Below are 20,247 nucleotides of genomic sequence, written 5' to 3' on the forward strand. Positions count from 1 at the left end.
GTTTGCCGGTCGTATTCCAAGCAAAGGATGGTGCCCAGGCAAAGGTACATCAAACGAGCACGAGGAGATGGGGAACTGCAGGTAGCTGAAGATAGCTGGATTGTGGTGTGGGAGATGTGATATGGCAAGAGCCAGTGAACTGGATCCTCATGGAGAATGCTGTGTATCCTAGTAGGAATTTGAACTTCATCTTACAGGTAACTGTGAAGCCATTAAGACATTGTGGGAAAGAAAGTGATATGATGAGCTTTTTATTTTTAAAAACATCTCTACAAAAAAAATCTCTAGGACAGTCTGTGTTAAAGAGATTGAGGGAGACAGAGAGTGAAGATAAGGGAAGTGCAGAGATCTCGGCTAGAGATGATGAGCACAGCGGCAGCAGGCCTGGGGCTGAGCGGTAGGGATAGGGGAGAGGGCAGAAATAAGAGTCCTGGTCATTAGTCACATGAGGAGTCTAAGCGAAGAGCAGAAGTTAAAGTGATCTTCGGACTTCTGGCTTGGATGAAGATACTAATACAAAATTGAGGGGGAAATGGTAAGTTTGAGATGATGGCTGTTGTATCCTATTATTTTATTGCAAATATTTGCCTTATGAGACCTTCCCTGCGAGGTGGTAAGTGCTGTGATTTATGAGCCTGTCTGCCGTTTTACTGCTATACTCCCAGCATCTGGTTTTTGTGTTTGTTTTTTCCCCCGAGCTTCTAATTTGGTGCCTGCTTATGGAGTTTGGAATTGTTGGATATATTATTATCACGTTTTGCAGGGGAAGATCCTCTCTTAGTTTTCACTTGTTTATAGTTTCATTTTCAAAATTAGAGCCCCTTCTATTTTAACAGAAATACAGGCTTGCTATGGGAAAAAGAGAAAAGGATGTTAAGTACAAAAGGGCATTGTGCTTTAAGGCTTACGAGAACAACAACAAAAGCTGTCCCTTGTTTCTCCCCACTCCCAGTATGGTCTGGTTCCCTGTGTGCTTTCATTTTTTTTGTCTGTTTCTTCTGATATTTATCTTCATATTTCTAAATAACATGTGTACGTTACTTGGTTTGTTAATTTCAGAAATTATCCATGGACACACTGTTAGAGTGTATGCAAGTTTTAGCTCACCCTCTTCCCTCCTGTCGTTCCCTGAAATGGGGTGGGTCACTGACTTTTTTGTTGTGAATCCTAACAGAACGACATCTTTAGGCCTCTTTTTTTTGGCTTCACATTCTCTAGAAGGATCGTCTACTTGCCTTTCTGAGGGGTAAGCATGACTGCAAGTGTTCTAGGGCTGGTAGGAGAGAGTCCTTTGGTATGCAGACTTGAACTTTATCCCTTTATGTTCACTTCTTTATTTTACTCCTGCCTTTCTCTGCCCCTCAAGTCCGAAGTCTGGGAATACGTTCATCTTGTCTCTAGTACAAATCATTGTTAATGTTTTTTGAGCACTCGTTATGTGCCAGGCACTGGACGAGGAATTTTGTATATACTGATGCTAATTCTGTCAACAGTCTTCTGCTGGGTAATGTTATTGCTCCCGTGTTATGGGCGAGGAAATTGAAGCTCAGAAGGTTATATAACTTGCCCAAGATCACACAGCTAAAAGGTGGTAATGTCCAGGCTCAGCATAAGTCTGACTCTTGAGCCTATGTTCTTAACCATGGAGGTATACTGCCAGCCAGGTTCCTCAGTAGCAACTCCTCTTCATTGTAAGATTTGGGTAAATACTGGTTTTGGGTTTCTTTGTTCCTTCTGTTTTTCTTTCTTTTTTATTTTTTAAAATTTATTTATTTTTGTCTCATCTGATTTTCATTTTCCCCCCATGCCGCCTTGTGGGTTTCTTGAACATTTTTTAGAATTCCATTTTATCTGCAGTAGTCCCCCTTATCTGTGGTTTCCCTTTTTGTGGTTTCAGTTACCTATGGTCAACCACAATTAGGAGGCAGATGATTCTGACATGTTGTCAGAAGGGCAGTAGTGGCCTAATGCTGCATCACGATGCCTGTGTCCTTCCCTGTGCTTCATGTCCTCACATAGGCCCTTCATCATCTCACACCATCACAAGAAGAGTGAGTACAGTAAGAACTCGAGAGAGAGACCACATTCACATCGCTTTTTTTACAGTATATTGTTAATTGTTCTGTTTTATTATCAGTCGTTGTTAATCTCTTATGTGCCTAACTTATAAATGGAGCTTTCTCATAGGTAGGTTACGTACAGGAAAACACAGTCTACATGGCATTTGATATACTGTTGGTGGCTTTAGGCGTCCATGGGGGGGGTCTTCGTATCCCCCGTGGATAAGGGGGAACTACTGTGTAGTGTTTGTTGGGAGTGTTTGTATAACTTCTTAGTGGTGACTAGGTATTACATTGTGTACCCCTAGCTTATTACAGTCTACTGCTGTTGACATGTTACCAGTTCAAGTGAAGTGTAGAAACTGTACCTCCATTTACCCTCCTTTGTATGTAATTGTCTTAATTATTTCCTCTGTGTACATTGAGACCCACATAAGACAGTGTTACAATTTTTGCTTTAAATGTCAAAACTAAAGGGGAAAAAATTGAGCTTTCTTACTTATATTTTTATTCTTTTCATATTTCTTTTTCCCTCATGTTCTAAGATCCCTTCTTTTATCATTTCCTTTCCATTTGGACAACTTCCTTGAATCATCCTTTTAGGGTAGATCTTCTGGCCAAATGCCTTGGTTTACCTTTTTGTTCCTGATGGTCATTTTTGCTGATAATAAAATTTGGGTTGGCAGCTCTTTTTATCTCAGCACTTGAAGAGTGCCACTTCCTTCCATGGTTTCTGGTGAGAAATCTGCTGTCACATGAATTGTTTCCATAGATATAAGATGTCCTTCCTCTCTTGCTGCTCTAAGGATTTTTTTTTCTCTTTGTCTTTAGGTTTCAGAGGTTTGTCTCTGTATCTTGGAGTGGATTTCTTTGAGCTCACCCTGTTTGACGTTTGCTCAGCTTCTTGAATCTGTAGGTTTTATATCTTTTGCCTAATTTGGGAAAATTTCAGCCATTATTCCTTCAATACTTTGAAGCCCCATTCTTTCTTCTCTTCTGGGACTCTGATGATGTGGATCATAGATCTTTTATTATAGTCCCACAAGTCCCTGAGGTTCTGTTCATTTTTTCTTAGTCTGTTTTTTCTCTTATTCAGATGGCATAATTACTGTTCTGTCTTCCAGTCCACTGATTCTTTCCTCTTTTTTTCTGCATTGGCTCCTGAACCCATCTGTTGGGTTTCTTATCTTAGTTGTGTTTCACATCTAAAATTCAGGTCTTCTCTACATCTTTTATTTCTTTGCTGAGATTTTGGTTTTGGTTTTGGTTTTTTCATTTATTTCAAGCATGTTTGTAATTGCTTGTTGAAACATACTTATGATGACTGCATTAAACCTTGTTGGATAGGGGCGCCTCGGTGGCTCGGGTGATTGGGCATCTGCCTTCAGCTCAGGTCATGATCCTGGGGTCCTGGGATCGAGCCCTCCGTCAGGCTCTCTGCTCAGCAGGGAGTCTGCTGCTCTCTCTCACTCTCCCTCTGTGCTCTCTCTCTCTCAAATAAATAAATAAAATCTTACAAAGAAAATAAAATCGTTGTCAAATAATTCTAACGTCTATGTTATCTCAGTGTTAGTATCTGTTGATTGTCTTTTCTCATCCAAGTTGAGATTTTTTTTGTTCTTGGATTGATAGTCATTTTCAATTGAAACTTGGGCGTTTTGGGTCTTGTGTTGTAAGACTGTAGGGATTATTTAAATCTTGTGTTTTAACTGGCCTCCTTTGACACCATACCAGCAGAGACAAGAGGGTACCATCTTGTAAATTGCCAGATGGGTTAGAAGTCCAAGTTTCTCACTTGGCTTCATTATTCTAGGTGGGATTGGAAGTTCAGGCTCCCCACTGGCCTCCTTGGCTGATACCGTGCTGGCTGAGAAGGATAGGAGTACCTTGTTGCTGTTTTCCATGTGGTCTCCACTGACACTGTGGTGGGAGTCCTCATTACAGGCTGGTGGGTATGGAAATCTGGCTGCCTGCTGAGCTTTCTCTGACACCAGCGCAGTTAGTGGGGAAGGGTGCCTTGCTATAGCCAGGCAAGAGTGGAGGTCTGGATTAGGTTTAGATTTTGTTGACTGGCGTGGAGTTGGGGCTGCGGTTTTTTCCATGGTGATTGCTGGAGTAGAGTTGTTATTGCCTAAAAGTTTCTGTCTCTCTGCTCTGTCCTTTCTGGTCCTTTGGCTAATGAAAGCAAGCTCTTCTTGAGGGATTATTTGTGTGAGCTGTTGGTTTTACTGGGCTGTTGGCTTCTCTATTGCTTGGTCTGAGGTATATAAGGCAAAAAAGAAAATCCAAGAACTTTCTGTTACCATTCCTCGTGTCCTGTAGTCTCTAGCCAATCAGTGTTTGCTCTGTCCTTCAGTCTTTTTTTTTTTTTTTTAAGGATTTTATTTATTTATTTGAGAGAGATTGGGAGAGCACAAGCAGGAGCAGTAGCAGGGGGAGAGGGAGAAGCTCACTCCCCACTGAGCAGGGAGCCCGACGTGGGGCTCCATCCCAGGACCCGGGATCATGACCTGAGCCAAAGGCAGACACTTAATTGAGCCACCCAGGTGCCCCCAGAATCTTTTTGTTTGTTTTATGTGTAATGTCCAGGGTGTTTAGCTATACTGAGCAGGAGGGACTCATTCCTTTCTTAGTTATTTTAAATAACAGATACTTATTTTTACTGCTTTGTTTACACTGTGATGGTGCTATTTCTGGGACAACCTCAGAAAGCTCAGATACTCCCTTACCTCCCCCCACCCCAGACACTTGTTACATCAACATTTAAAGGCTAGCAGATTGTAGACTCCTCTGAATGTTTGAGTGTTTTAGTTCCTGGAGGCAGTTGTAGTATTATCTTGAACTATTATGAGCTTTTGTTACCACATACGAAAATGTCATGAAAACATTCTTGTTCATTGTTTAGTTGAGAAAGTTTGTGGATTTGAGCATATATATATATACATACATATATATATATCTATATATATATGTATGTATATATGTATGTATATATATATGTATATATATATGTATGTATATATGTATGTATATATGTATGTATATATATATGTATATATATATGTATATATATAAATACTGTTGACTCCTGCAGCTAGGCCAGGATGTGTGACTCATGCATTTTTATCCATAAGAGTGGTACAGTGTACCTTTTAACTTAGAATATGTGCTAAATTACCCCCCTTTTTTTTTTCTCCCAGCTGGAGTCGAGATGGTCATAAGCTCGTGAGTGCTTCCACTGATAACATAGTGTCACAGTGGGATGTTCTTTCAGGCGACTGCGACCAGAGGTTTCGGTTCCCTTCACCCATCCTAAAAGTCCAGTATCATCCACGAGATCAGTATGTTTAATCTGCGCTGTTCTTTCCTGGGGCAGGGTCTCATTCTCTGTGGACTAGTTCCAGGCCCATGACAATTGCAGTTTAAGGTTTTAGGAGGCAAAAGCATACGTCTTCAAATCTTCTGCATAAAATAATGTTTCTGTCTAGGTTGACTCTACAGAATAGGTTTTAGGGAGAGTGTTATTGTATCCTATAATTAGAAACTGGGCAGTATTCAGACTTTGGAAGTAGGGAGAGGTAGGAAGAAGAAGAAGAATTGGTCCTTGACCTGGAGCTTTTCACAACCCCCTCCCCCCAGTTATTTGAATTTGTTTAGAGGGAAATAGTTCAAATATTAAAACTACATTTAAAAAAATATGAAACTACGTTTAAGAAAGAGTTGCCCACCATTCCATTACCCAGACATAACTCTTCGTTTCTCTTGATTCTTTATTAGTCAAGTTCCCTTTGAGTATAATGCTTGTTATCTAGTGCTTCATAGCTCGCAAAGCACATTATATGCACATGAGATGTACGTAAATCATGTATTTTTACATAGTTAGTATTTTGCCTTTTTACTTTATTGCATACATATTTCTTCTGCTAGTTTGCTACTTCTTCCTATTTATTTTTAATCACTACCTTGTGTTTTGTCGAACTAGGATCCCATAGCTATATTCAGTCGTTTCCCTATTATTAGACATTTAGACTTGAGGCTTTTTCACTATTTTAAATTTGCTTGAGCTGGGAGAGTTGATGGAGGTAGCGACAGGGATCAGGGAGAGGGGCAGGAGAATCAGCCTTCTGATACCAAAGCAACAGCCAATGTACTGTTCATATTTTTAAACAGGAACAAGGTTCTCGTGTGTCCCATGAAATCTGCTCCTGTCATGTTGACCCTTTCAGATTCCAAGCATGTTGTTCTGCCGGTAGACGATGACTCCGATTTGAACGTGGTTGCATCTTTTGATAGGCGAGGGGAATATATCTATACGGGAAATGCAAAAGGCAAGGTAAGCCTCGAAGCTAGTGAAATAAGCATCAGTCATGCTGTGCATTGGCTTATTTCATGTTTACTTGTTCTGCTTCCTTTGAAATATCTTTCATCCCTGGACTAAGCATGTTTCCTGCCGGTGGCAAACGTGGCCTATTTTTCTCTCATGTCTTCAGAATTTCTGTTCTTTTGATTTAGAGTGATCAGAGACTACTCAGCCTAAAAAGGGTGGAAGGGCCTTTTGCTAATAATGAAGAGCTGTTACTCATTTATAAAATTTAAAAGTCATAGTGTAAAATGGGATACATCTGATGAAAATGTCTAAATACCTAGTTCTGTAAATATTGTATAATTCAGGCCAGCTTAACCTATAGTTTTGTGGATTAAGAAGTCAGCTGGGCTTTAAGGTCCCTGTTTTATTTATGTATTTGTTTTTTTAAAGATTCATTTATTTATTTTAGAGAGCATGCGCATGCATGTGCAAGAGGGGAGGGGCAGAGGGAGTTGGGAGGGGGAGAAGCAGACTCTCCACTGAGCGTGGGGGCTCATGTGGGGCTCGATCTCACGACCCTGAGATCACAAACTGAGCTGAAATCAAGAGTCTGATGCTTAACTGACTGAACCACCCAGGAGTCCCTTTAAGGTCCCTTTTAATCTTAGAGTTTGTAGGCAACTTGATTTTTTTTTTTTTTTTTTTTTTTTTTTGGTGATTGGGGTGTATAGGCTGGTATAATTTCATGGCTACCTTAGAAAGTGGCCAGTTTTGGAGATGGTAAAATCCACATAACATAAAATACAACATAAAATTTACCATCTTGATTAACCATTCTTAGAGTGTACAGCTTAGTGGCATTAACTACGTTCACATTGTTGTGTACCCATCACCACCATGGATCTCCGGAACTTTTTTCATCTTATAAAACTAAAACTCTGTACTTACTCAGCAGGAACCTCCTATTCCTTGTTCCCTCCCTAGCTCCTGGCAACCATCACTCTCCTTTCTGTATCTAGGAATTTGGCTGCCCTGGGGTCCCCATGTAAGTGGACTCATACGGTATTTGTCTTTTCGTGACTGGCTTCTGTCACTCAGCCTGATGTCCTGAAGGTTCCTTCATGCACAGCATGTGCCCGAATTTCCCCCCTGTTCCTGGCTGAATACTGTCCACTGTAATACATTCCCCCCTTGTGTTGATCCCATCTGTTGATGGATCCTTGGGGTGCTTCCGCCTTTCGACTATTGCGAGGAGCACTACACATTGTATTTTAAGAATAGACGAACACATGGTCCTTCATTTGAAGAATTAAAAGGCGGTATCAGTTAATCAGGTTGAGTTCATGAGGTGTTTTAGTTTTACCCAGTCTCTGGCCAGCTTTAGGGATGGAGGCCAGGTCAAATTACTTGAAATTACCAGAATACTTAATGGTTTTTTTTTTTGTTTTTTTTTTCCCTTGAACTTTAGATTTTGGTCCTAAAAACAGATTCTCAGGATCTGGTTGCTTCCTTCAGAGTAACCACCGGAACAAGCAATACCACAGCTATTAAGTCCATAGAGTTTGCCCGGAAGGGAAGGTGAGACCTTGTCTTTTTAGGGACAGTTTTAAAAGTGAGTAGAAGGCAAAAAAACATTGAGATTCACAGGTCTTGTGGATGTTGTAGTTAAATCCAGAAGAAAGTTTACTTAAAAAACTAGCAGCTGTCAGTATCTGGTTCTTACATTCCCGAAATTTATTGCACTGAACCAGCAGCCACCTCCTCCTTCTCTGGACATGGACCAGGCAGTCCCTTCGCAGAAAAGCTGTCTGGGTGGTGTATGTTTAGAACTAGAATGCCTGCCATGTGGTACGCTCTGGGTAAAGATCAGCTGTTTTTTATCATCCCGAGTGCTGTCACAGAGTTCACAGAGCACTTGAATGGACACTATTTGCATAAAACTGTTTACCCTCTTATTTTCAGATGTTTTTCTGATAAGGCTGATTACCCAAGTAGAAGTAGGTATGTCAACAGAAGTGAGAAGAATTAGGTGTCGGTGTTAGAAAGAAAGGTGACAGTCCTCCTGTCTTGTGTGGAAGCACACATGTGTACTTAGAGGACATTCATGTTCAAAGTTCTTATGAACTCAGGAAAGCCTGGTGAAGCCTGTAGGAAGGTAGTGAGATAACTTACATTTTAGACAGATTTCCAATGTCATTGCATTAAAAAGTTGAACATTTTAAAATGACATAGTTTATTAACTCATTAGGAAGATTATGTTATGTATAAGGTGGGCCAGAGAAATGAAGCATTCATTATACGTCTTACTGTAAGTTTGTGAATTCGGCAAACTGGTTTCAGTTTAGAGGTCTTGGATTTTAATTAAATACTAAACAGTTAAAAAGTACTGAAGATCAGTTTGTACATATAGGGTTCAGGGATACACAGAAAGTATACAGCATATCTTCACTTCAAATTCTATTTCGCTTTGGAAGGTGACAAGTAAATACGTAAGTGTTCTGGCCTGTCACTGAGTCTCTTCTTAGTGGAGTCGTTGTTAAATGGTAGGTTCTAAGTAATAGGTAGTAATAGAAAATGATAACAGAAACAGATTTCTGACCTCTTGTGTTGATATTTTTATCCTTTCTCTAGTTGCTTTTTAATTAACACAGCAGATCGGATAATCCGCGTTTATGATGGCAGAGAAATCTTAACTTGTGGAAGAGATGGAGAGCCTGAACCCATGCAGAAGTTACAGGACTTGGTAAATAGGTGTGTATCACCACCTAGAAGAATATGGGGCAGTTCATGACCTGAGCTCAGCCACTGGTTCTCCTTGGGTACTTTCTTTGTCCTTCAGGACCCCATGGAAGAAATGTTGTTTCTCTGGGGATGGGGAATACATAGTGGCTGGTTCAGCCCGGCAGCATGCCTTGTACATCTGGGAGAAGAGCATTGGCAACCTGGTGAAGATTCTCCACGGGACGAGAGGAGAACTCCTCTTGGATGTAGCTGTGAGTAGAATGAGAGGTTGCTCTTGTTACTGATACAAAACAGAGAATCTCGGATCCGTTCTTAGAGCCGATTTTTCTTTCCTTCCTTAAATTTAGTGGCACCCTGTTCGACCCATCATAGCATCCATTTCAAGTGGAGTGGTATCTATTTGGGCACAAAATCAAGTAGTAAGTATTTTTTCTAGTTTAATTGCTTTGAAGCTAGATATCTTTTCTTTATATCAGAAAACCTTACAGGTAGTAAGCTAAAAATGACCTGTTCAATTTCTTTTGCATGTGATTCTTGTAACCTCATTAAATCGACTCAGTTTTGCTGTCTTTTGATGGGAAGGTCTTGGTCCAAAGCTGATTTACTAGCTCTGTCTTCAGGGAGAAAGTCTGGTGTACTTTCTGTTACATTTTTCTGTTAACCTGAAAGAGAGTTTTCTTTTGCTTTTCTTATTTTCAGCTCAGTTAGTTTCTGTTTTATACCTTGGTTTTGTTTTGACTACTTTTAATCATGTTCATAATCCATGTACTCCTAAGAAAATGTAGTTTTACCTGATAATTACATCTTAAAAAGATGAAAGATGGCAGTTCTCCTGAAAGAACTATAGTTAATAACTTGGAACGTTTAAGATCTAAATACCTGAAGACAGTAAAACCTGTAGGTACCTAATTTTTGTTAACTGCCAGATTTGATCTCAGTTCTGAGTCTCGTATGTGTGCTGATCTTTCGTTTCTGTCAGTTAATGTCGAGCGTACAGACCATTGCTTTCTCATACGGTCAAGTAGTGTATTTTGTTTGCGGCATAGGAAAATTGGAGTGCATTTGCCCCAGACTTCAAGGAGTTGGATGAAAATGTAGAATATGAGGAGAGGGAATCGGAGTTTGATATTGAAGATGAAGATAAGAGTGAACCTGAGCAGACAGGTAATATTTCTCGACTACAGTCTCTCTTTATGCTTACACAGTTTTGATAGTGTTCGGAGAGTCTCTGTGTGAGTGTGCCAGCTGAGGGCTTCTGTAAGCATTTTTACTAGGGTTCGACAGCTCTCTTACCATTGCACTGTGTTTCCTGATGAATTGCAGATGATCACGTGACACCTGATCACCTGCAGGAGCTGGGGGCTTAGTCTGTATCAGGTATTGTCACCCCCATGGCAGGAAGATGAAGGTAAACAGCACAGGCTATGGAGTCCGACTGCCTGGGGCAAAATGCTTGTTGCTCTTTAAACCTGAGTTTCCTCATCTGTAAAGTAGTAATAATAGGACCTGCCTTTTAGGGTTCTGGGGAGTAAATGAGAGAATTCGTGTAAGGCGCCCAGTGTGCGCCTAGGCCAAGGTAAGCATTTCCATGCTGTTTTCGATTAGGGTTGTGGTAGTGATCATTGTCTGTTTGCTTTTTAATATAAAGTAAACTCTGTGCCCAGCGTGCGGCTTGAACTCACAACCCCTGAGATCAAGAGTCACCTACGCTACTGACTGACCCAGCGAGGTGCCCCTCATTGTTATTTTTATCTCGTTTTCTGAACTAGATAGGAAGCTCCTTTAGGATAAAGATCTGAGTTTTTAATCCCCACGGTTGTCTAACACAGGGCTTTCTGTCTCATAGGGGTTCGTGTGTATGAATGCTTAGTATTTCCGGTTATAAGTTCATTACTCACTAGGTAATTAACGCCACAGGTCGTTGCCTGCTGGACCACTCGATGGCGCCAGGAATCAGGGAGTTGGGATTGAGGTTGGTTCTTCCAGCTTGGCAGTGCTGGGCCCCACTTCTATGACGTTAGATCACGTACATGCCCCGTGTTTTAGGAAGATCACCAGGAAGGCGGTATGTTCTGGACTGTATTGATGTTGCTGGATTATGTTGTGTGAAGCCTTTCCAGACTCACATAAGTTGTTCCTCCTCCTCATCTGCGTAGCACATCACACTTACTGTATTGAATTGAAATGATCTGTTGATACCCGTCCTCCCCGGTTAGGGGGTGAGATTTTTACCGAGGAACTGTGTGCGGCTTTCTTGGTCATCGCTGTATCCCCAGCGTAGGGTGGAGACTCAGCACCTCCTTGTGGAATGATTGAATAAAACGAACTGTTTGGTTTTCCTCCGTTGTTTCTCCTGAATTTTAGGTGATGGAAATCACCAGGCTGCAAGTAGAAAGCCGGTTTTTCCTTCTTCTCACACCTGTGCTGTGTCTCTCCTCCAGGGGCTGACGCTGCCGAGGATGAGGAAGTGGATGTCACCAGCGTGGACCCGATCGCCGCCTTCTGTAGCAGGTGAGCCGCCTCTGCAGGCGAGTCCGCGGGGTCCTCCTCCCCCTCCCTCCGTCTCAGGCGCTGGTGTTCTGCTCGCCTCCCCCGGCTGTCCTCCGTTCGTTAGTTCAAAGTGATAACTCCGTTGCTGTGAAGAAATCCCTTCCCTTTTCCCCAATAGAAGATCTGAAGAAAAACTGAGATAATTCATTTATACCATTTAGTTTTACTACTGATTTTGTTATTCAGTTTGTCTGCTTTCCTTTTACTCATCTTGGCTTTCTTAAAGTTCTAGATCCATACCTGTTGCTTATGGTTAATATAGGTGATTCTGCCCTAGAGGAAGGGTTCATGGTTTAAGCAACTGTCTCCTCTTTTTTCCAATCCCTTGCCTGATCCTGTTCCAAATAGTGATGAAGAGCTGGAAGATTCAAAGGCTCTATTATATTTACCCATTGCCCCTGAGGTAGAAGATCCGGAAGAAAATCCTTACGGCCCCCCACCGGATGCGGTCCAAACCTCCCTGATGGACGAAGGGGCTAGTTCAGAGAAGAAGAGGCAGTCTTCAGCAGATGGGTCCCAGCCACCGAAGAAGAAACCCAAAACAACCAATATTGAACTTCAAGGAGTACCTAACGATGGTAAGGGCTGCGTCTTCTGCCTGTTGCCCGGTAGACATCACTTCTTTCTCTCCGGCAACAGTCTGGTAATCTCCCATTTGAGTGATTTTACCTCGACGGAAATTTCCCAGCAGTCTTTTTTTTTTTCTTTTTAATAACTCCTTACAACTTTGTAATGATTTCATCTGCTTTCACTTCTCTTTTCAAGTGGAGAAATTGTGCCTTCCAGTACTTGCCTAAATGACAACGTGACGTCTTCTGAGCTCTGGCTCAGAGTTGTTTCATTTTACCATTCTTCTTTTTTTCCTGTAGAGTGGTTTTATGAGGTGGTAAAGTAGTGGTCAGACCTGAAGAGTCTTTTCAGTCTGACTTGGGAAGTCTTTATTCTCACCTCTTGGGGTAGGTTGGGAGGTGTGTGTGTTTACTGTTGACCGTCCTCCTTTGTCTTTTAGCTGACCGCAGTCAGTTCCTTACGCAACTCTGTTTCCCTGATGCTTGCTTCCCTGATGCTGTTGATGGTGCACCTGCTTGTTTCAGCCGCTGTTGTGTTTATGTGTCCCTGCTGAGTTTTACATCAACTCCGCAAGTTGTTCTATCTCTGCTTTACAAAGGAGAAAATTTAGGCTTGGTGAGGTCAGGCGACTTGCCCACGGTCTCAGCAAGTGGAGGAGTCAGGACTGTCGGCCTGGTTGGCCTGCATCCTCAGCCCCACTCACTTTCTGTGCTCGCCTGCCAGTGTGCATGTGTGCATTCCTGGTCTGGCTCAACGTGATTCCTTGTCACTGTGTCTCTCAGCTCCCTTTTTGGTTTGGAGCCTCTGTGGTATGAGCCATAGAGGCCATGTGTGCCCTTTGGCCAAGCAGCGATTTCTCATTCAACAGCCACTCTTTTATAGTGTTACAATTAGTAAGTGTACACTTTTCTCCTGGTATTAAGGGATCTGGGACACGAGGGCAGTGCTCTTTGATCCCGGGTAGTGGCAGTGTGCGGCCCGTGCCTGGTTGGGGTGCTGGGACGGGCGGCGTGTGGACCCCTTCCCGTGCCTCTCTGTCCTTTTACAGAAGTCCATCCACTACTGGGTGTGAAGGGGGATGGCAAATCCAAGAAGAAGCAAGCAGGCCGGCCTAAAGGATCAAAAGGTAAAGAGAAAGATTCTCCATTTAAACCGAAACTCTACAAAGGGGACAGAGGTTTACCTCTGGAAGGATCAGCGAAGGGTAAAGTGCAGGCGGAGCTCAGCCAGCCGTTGGCAGGTAAGGACACACTGGGAGCGCTGTCTGGCTTGCTTCGCGGCCTTGCTTTGTACAGCCCTGACTCCGTTTAACTGCAGTATCCTTTCCTTCCTTCCCTCCTTTTCCTGCTGGTGGACTTCTGCAGAGTGTTAGGCGGCCACCAAGGCTAGGCTAAACCAGATTTGGCTTAATTCAGTGGCCCTTAACCTCGGGTCCATCAGTAGGTTTCAGGGGATCTATATTCCCCTGATATTCTATGCAAAATACTGTGTGAGTATTTTTGTGGGGAAGATGCCCAGAGCTTTCATCAGATTCCTTTAGGAATCCATGGCCCCCAAAAAGGGTAAGAACCCCTGGTTTAATTCATTTCTTTGCCCGTATTTGCTTCTAGATTTGTTTTGTTTTGTTTTGCCTCAAATGAAAGAGCCGGACAAATAACAAGAAATACAAGTTTGCTTTATACAACCCTGACTGTAGTGTTTTGTCTTACCTTAAACTGTTCAGATTCCAGAGGTGGCGGTTATCTGTCTAGTCTAGTCTAGAAGCAATAGCACAAAACTTGTCAGTAGTACCATCGTGTTAAGGAAGAAGGTGAAATGTTTTTCCAAATAGGAGATTATTAGCAAAAAGACAGCAATTATAGTATCCATGTAGCTTCTTAACACCTATGCTTTGAAACTTACTGAGTTTTGTCACTTCTATGTGATCGAGGGAGTTTATTAGGGGACAGAGAGCAATTTTAATTTCCTATCAAATACTTGTGAATGTAGGCTAGATGGTCTCTTGTTTGGAAAATAGGAACCAGACGGAGTCTGTTTCTGTTCAGACATTGTCGGCTTTTGGAAAATGTCGTTCTGTATGTGAGCACTGCTGTGGTGAATCCGGCGCTCCGACTTTCCTGCGGCTAGCTCAGTAGACTCAGAGGTAGGCCTGATAAAGGAGCAGTGGTTGTATTCAGGTTTTTTCCCTCTTGCTTTAAAATTTTCAGCTTCAGGGTGTGACCCCCGGTTGTGCTGACGGGACACAGGACTAGAACGTGAAACGGTTCCTTGTGTGAGGTACACCCGCAGTCAGTGAATCGTGTGAACGTGAATCGTCTTCTGTCGGGAAGCTAAAGGCCACTCAGTTGCTTGTTTTGAGTAATTCCACCTCGTGTGCTGGATTTAGATCTTAGGTGTTCACAGGGAACACGTGACATGGAGCACCGTCGTTTTTTCCTCAACAGCAGTATTTATGGTGTTCCCCTGACAATCAGTTCGCACCTCCACTTTCAGTCCACTAAGGCTCTCTGTATATTTTAGAATAGCTGAGAAGAGTTACGTGGCCATTGTCAACAAAGATTGTAGTTCAGTAATTGATTAATGTAAAAAAAAATCCCTCTGTAACCTATTTTTTGTACAAGCTACAAAAAATTTTTTGTACAAGCTGCCACTACAGAAAAACACGGTTTAAATTTCAGTAGATTGCTCTGGCTTACAGAGCTGAAGTGCTTCAGGGCGATTTAAAATGTGGCCAGAAGGGCGCCTGGGTGGCTCAGTCAGTTAAGTGTCCGATTCTTGATCTCAGCTCAGGTCTTGATCCTCAGGGTCATGAGTTCAAGCCCTATGTTGGGCTCCACGCTGGGCATGAGGCCTCCTTAAAATAAAATAAAACAAAGATAAATAAAATGTGGCCAGACATACTGAATTAATTGAAATACTGTAAGACGTAGTCTCCTAGCTTCTTCAAAACCTGCCAGTAATTAATCCCATTTGCTTTTTAAAAGTATGTGTATGGTATATAAACCATTTAAAAGTTTTTGAAAATTCACATTTTCCTCTCTTTAATACAGTGATTCCAACTTTTAATCATAGTTGATGAGGTCAGTAGCAGTAAGTAAATATCTCTGGCCTTCCCCGATTGGGTTTCTGTCGGAGACACCATGAACCACTGTTAGATTTTACAGCTCAGGGTATAATAGCAGTGGTGTTTCTCAGCTGTACTTCAAAAATGTCTAAATGAGAGTCAAAATCAAATGTCGGCAAGTTTACCCAGCCATTTTTATTTCCTAAAATTCTCAGTAACTGAGTAGTTCACAGTGACATTTGGAACTGAATGTAAAATAGATACTTCAGTCGTAGGAGTCAGTGTTTCAGAGCTCCCAGCCAGAGTCGTCCCAGGGTCGAGGGCCTGTTAGAAGTTCATTCCTGCTCGCTTTGCTGACAAGGTTCAATGAGGTACTGACCTCAGGAGAGGCTGGAACCTGTATCTTGAGGAGCAGAGTGCTGTAAACGGGACTTGGACTTTGTGCATTAGTTTTATTGGGTGCTTGAGTTGATCAGCCTTCGAGAGAGGCCGCTGTCGAACAGCTTCACCCGTTAAAGGGACTAGAAGAGACTTCCGTGTACCAGGCCGGGGGATGGTACCTTCTCCGACGACACACGGAACAGCTGCATAGACGAGGCAGACATCTCAGCAGCTTCTGGTGACTGCGCAGGGCGTACCTCCCCGTGTAAACTACACTTCCTCCCATCTCCTTGCTTCCCTCGCCCTGTTTCTTGACTTTTTCCTGAATGGAAATCTCCAGAGCTGCAGTGGCCAGATTAAACCAGAGGGCGCTGAGGAGCAGGAAAGCGGGGGCATTGTGGTTTGCTTCCAAGACGTGCTCAGAGGGGCTGCTTCCAGTGTTGTGGACCAGCTGCAGTGTGGTTGGAGCTTTGCCGAGGCTGCACATCACACGTGGGGAAACGGGGTGTCTGATAACTCCGTCAGATGTCTGAGTCTCGGGACAGCCTATCCTATCTTTCCTGTGGGCTTCCTGGGGCAGCAGTGGGACCTCATCCAGTGCCACGGTCGGCCTGGAGCGTCCAGAGCAGGCAGAGGCCCTCAGAGGCCACAGAGGTGAAAAACTTCTTTGGCAGTTGAGTTCTGTATTCTTCCACACCTCAGAGATTTTCCATAAAAAGCGGTATGCGGTCGTTGTAGATTTTCCAGGAGATATTAAGAAGTGAAGCTTGATCCAGAATGCCTGAGGTTGAAGCGTCTTCAAAAAGCAGTTCAGTCTGCTTTTTGTATTTTGGTTGTATTTTGCCGATTCAAGGCTTTGCGGATCTCGACTCTGCCCCAGTGCCCCACATTTGCATTCGAGCTGAATTGTCGGAAGGGATTATAGGTGCAGGCTGTGTTGTTGCTCAGGCTAGAGAAATGGCAGCTGTTTGTGAAAATCCGCAGTTGAGCAGGTACCGAAGGAGCTGGTGGGTAAGCCCTCACCGGTCCTGACAAAGCTGAGACGGTCTGTTGCACGTCCCGCAGCAGGAGATTACTCGGGAAGATTGGAAGACACCTAGACCTCTATAGAAGTAATCTGGCCATCCGGAATCTAGGGCTACAGAAAATTCTTCCCTGTCAAACAGCTCATCAGTGTTAGCTAGCATCAGTGGACCCACATCCATGAAGACACACTTTCTCTGCTGAATGAGGACCCATCGGTGAAGCTTACTTAGTGCGGGTAGCCCTGAGCTTGGGACTTTGCGGAAAGCCCAGATCAGCGTCATCGACAGCATCTATGTGATTCCCCTTAATTTCCTTATTAGATTCTCTCCAGAGTACAGTCGTCAGAACAGACACGTGACATTGAGCAGAACCACCAGGGTCCTTGTTGCCCTGTGAGGGCTCAAGGATTGCCCAAGAACTAGGGCTTCTTGGCAGTAGATGTCATCAGTAGCAAGTGTGACAGAGTTGTGGCCCGTCACATGCATGGTCTAAAGGCCTCTTGGAAAGGTGGGCATAAAGAGGGTGGTGTATACCTGGGTCTCTTGGGGGTGGCAAAGGCCAAAGTGAGCAAAGGCTCACTTCTGGGGGCTCACGGACACCACATGCATTTCCCCAGCCCGCCACCCCAGGCCTCTGAGCCACCTCCTCAGTCCGATTGTTCTGGGTGCCTGGTAGGGAGTGAGGGTTTTTTGCCCACCTCTTCTCTTTTTTTTTTTTTTAAATAATCAGTCTTTCAAAGACTAATTTATGAACTCCTGCTAAAATCAGATAGCCAGGAGAGATCTTTCTCATTCTTTGTGATCTTACTAGCAGACTAAGGTAATATTTGCAGGTTCACATCCAGTGTTTTCTTAGGCCACCTGGGCTTTGGCTGCCGTCGGGAGGTACCAGTAACAGCTGCTCATCATGAGCTCAGGTTTTTTTAATTTTCTGTTACTGGCGATTTCCTTTATGTTGCAGCAAAATACTACAGATCTTTGGGGCAGAATTTTAAATAGCCTGGAGCTCTTGTCTTGTGTTGTTGTCGCTCTGTGTTTTATCTACTCATAATATTATTGCTTGCTGTGGTTTGGCTTTGTTACCTGATACCTGGACAAGCCTTTTTGGTTTTTTTTTGGTCTGTCCACATGAATGAGGACGATACAGAAACATTAACTGACCTCAGATAATCAGTATAATGTACCTCATTAGTCATCTTGAGTGCTCATTATTAATACTATTGATTTGTGATCAGACCAGTTTTTTCCTGTCGTGATGTAGGCTTAAAATGTTAATGGTGTGTTCATTTTTAAATGGCTAAAAGAAGACTGGTCAGGGTACCTGTGGGAACAGTCAGTCAGACTAGCCTTCATGTGGTAAAGGCAGGGTGTCGGGTCCGGTGGAGTAGATTCCCCCACCGCGAGGATTTTTTTAAAAAATCAATTCAGGAAGTTGTTATGTTTTATGTTGAGAGATCTGAAAAACGAGTGCTAAAGAAACTTTTTCTTTTACTGAACTGTATAGTTTCAATTTGATTTTTAACCACATAGCATCCAGAAGGGTTTGTATCTTTTAATTTCTCATCTGTGCTCAGGCAAATGGGAATATATTTTTATTGCCAGTTTTCATCTGTGCTTGAACTTCTACTTTAAAAATCAGGTTAAAAGCAAAGTATATAAATGGGTACTTTCTTTCATAACTTGGACAATTATTTTTTAACCATGTTACACCTTCAAGTGGCATGTCCGTCCCCCCCATTCCAGAGGACATCTGGGAGGATTTTCTTCACCTTGTTCTCTTCTTACACTTCCTAGTTAATATTTCACAGCAGCCCATTTAAGGATGTCCCTCAGAGGTTGAACAGCTTCTATGGAGTAATCAGGGAAGTGTTCATTTGATGTTACTATTGAGGATTTTGTGTATTGATCAGTTGGCTCATAGAAATGCCGGCAGTAGGTTTCATTAACATTTCACCATATTGGGATTCTAAGGTGAGAACGTCGGTTAAGGCACAGGGGTGCTCGGAAAAGGGTCTTTTGCTCATTGTTAATTATTTAGTGACTGATGAGTCTAATACATGAGAGATGAAGAGAAGTAGCACCCTAGAATTCCCTTTCTTCTACTGACTGCGCTTTTCCGATTGTAAAGCATTTATGATCATGTTGGAGAATGCTTAGCAGCTTAGAAAATGTGTAGAGAACTCTGATCATTTTGACTTTGTTTCCCCTTTGGGGCAATACTAAAGTATTAGGGTGGGGGTTTGGGACTTGATTATTTGTTGCTTCAGTAAAGAGTAAATGGGAGTTGAGTTGGTTTTAACTTAAGGGGGGAGTTCTTGGCCCACGTGTGCTTGTCGGGCCTCATCCAGCATCCGTCAGTATTTCTGTTCTTGCACGCTGCTGGTCCAGGGTGATGCTAAAAGACGTCTTTTTGTGTCTCATTTCTTTAGCAGGGGGAGCGATCTCAGAACTGTTATGAAGACGCTTGAAGTTCTTCATTCTTCCCCACTTTGCCATCATGTGGCCTCTGGACACTGGTCAGTCATTTGTGATTGACTTTAATTTAAAACAAAGGCCTCCGCCTCCGACCCAGGAGGCGGAAGGAGTGAATCGTACGTTTGAATGAAGCAGTGAATTATGGAAGAAGAGTACACAGCCCTTCCCTTTCAAGCATAAGTCCAAATCGGCTCTCAGGAATGAGGATGTGTGAAGACATCAAACAGGAGTTTTGACTCATTCAAACTTCAATACTTGGTTATGTTGCTGGAGAAAACAGACCAGTTTTGCTCATCTAACTATTGTGCCCAGGATCATTTTGACCCAACATTTCCTATCTTGTTTGCCTTCCATCCTCTGTGCATCTCCTCGAGTGACATTCTCATCTGAAATTTTGCTGCCGGTACTCTAGAAAAACTTCTGTTGCATATTCTGTCTTCCATTTTTAAACTTAACTCTCTCACCAGATACCTCCTGTATTTCCCTATTGTGTACAGAGGATAGGCAGAAAAGACAGTGCTGGAAAGCTTTCAAGTTTTCAGAAAGGGAAGAAAGATAAGAAAGGCCCCCTCTTCTTAACATACCCATTTTGCTCAAGAAGCTGGGCTGTAAGAGGGTCAAGATTTTTCTTCGTTTTCCTTTCATTGCATGTTTTCCTCCAGTAGGGGTTCATTCTCATTAATCATGGCTTTCGAAGATAGCTGGTTTCATCCATATGCAGCGAAGAATCATCAGTCCATATTGCTTCACCAGTGCTGGCTTCCAGAGAGGGAAACAAACCAAGGTGTCTCTCCACAGGCTTCTTTTTTATTGGGGTGGGGAATCTATGCAAGGACTAAAGTCAAACCGTCCAAAATCAAAGCAGCAACAACACAGTTCAAATCAAAGATCAAGGAAAAATTTTTTTGTATCGTTGCGTGTGGGTCTCTGTCCCTTCCCTGCAGTCATGACATTTTCCCCTTCTTGTATCCCTGCTCCTTCTCTGTAAGACATGTTTTCAGTCTCTTCCTTTCTGTGAAAGGTTGCTTAGCTTTTTAAACATTTTTTTTTTTTACTTTCTGCTTCTTGCTTTTG

The 20,247-nt window shown here is 42.8% G+C and overlaps 1 protein-coding gene across 2 annotated transcripts in view; it reads left to right on the forward strand.

Annotated features, from left to right (window-relative positions):
- The window catches only part of RBBP5 (RB binding protein 5, histone lysine methyltransferase complex subunit), a 34,855-nt gene extending 14,628 nt beyond the window's left edge, over positions 1 to 20,227 (forward strand). Inside the window, exons 4-14 of one of the 2 annotated variants that reach the window (XM_045787539.2) lie at positions 5,261 to 5,401; positions 6,231 to 6,393; positions 7,835 to 7,944; positions 8,998 to 9,117; positions 9,206 to 9,359; positions 9,456 to 9,527; positions 10,155 to 10,272; positions 11,550 to 11,619; positions 12,007 to 12,236; positions 13,277 to 13,468; positions 19,128 to 20,227. In XM_045787539.2, the coding sequence (XP_045643495.1) occupies positions 5,261 to 5,401; positions 6,231 to 6,393; positions 7,835 to 7,944; positions 8,998 to 9,117; positions 9,206 to 9,359; positions 9,456 to 9,527; positions 10,155 to 10,272; positions 11,550 to 11,619; positions 12,007 to 12,236; positions 13,277 to 13,468; positions 19,128 to 19,156 (1,399 nt within the window). In that variant the 3' untranslated portion in view covers positions 19,157 to 20,227. The remainder of the gene's footprint in view (positions 1 to 5,260; positions 5,402 to 6,230; positions 6,394 to 7,834; positions 7,945 to 8,997; positions 9,118 to 9,205; positions 9,360 to 9,455; positions 9,528 to 10,154; positions 10,273 to 11,549; positions 11,620 to 12,006; positions 12,237 to 13,276; positions 13,469 to 19,127) is intronic. The other variant, XM_045787540.2, reaches the window with a different exon arrangement.
- The last annotated feature ends 20 nt before the right edge of the window (positions 20,228 to 20,247 follow it).

This window comes from Ursus americanus, chromosome 2 (assembly GCF_024610735.1).
Source record: "Ursus americanus isolate L20-20 chromosome 2, mUrsAme1.1.p, whole genome shotgun sequence".
Classification (NCBI taxonomy): Eukaryota; Metazoa; Chordata; class Mammalia; order Carnivora; family Ursidae; genus Ursus; species Ursus americanus.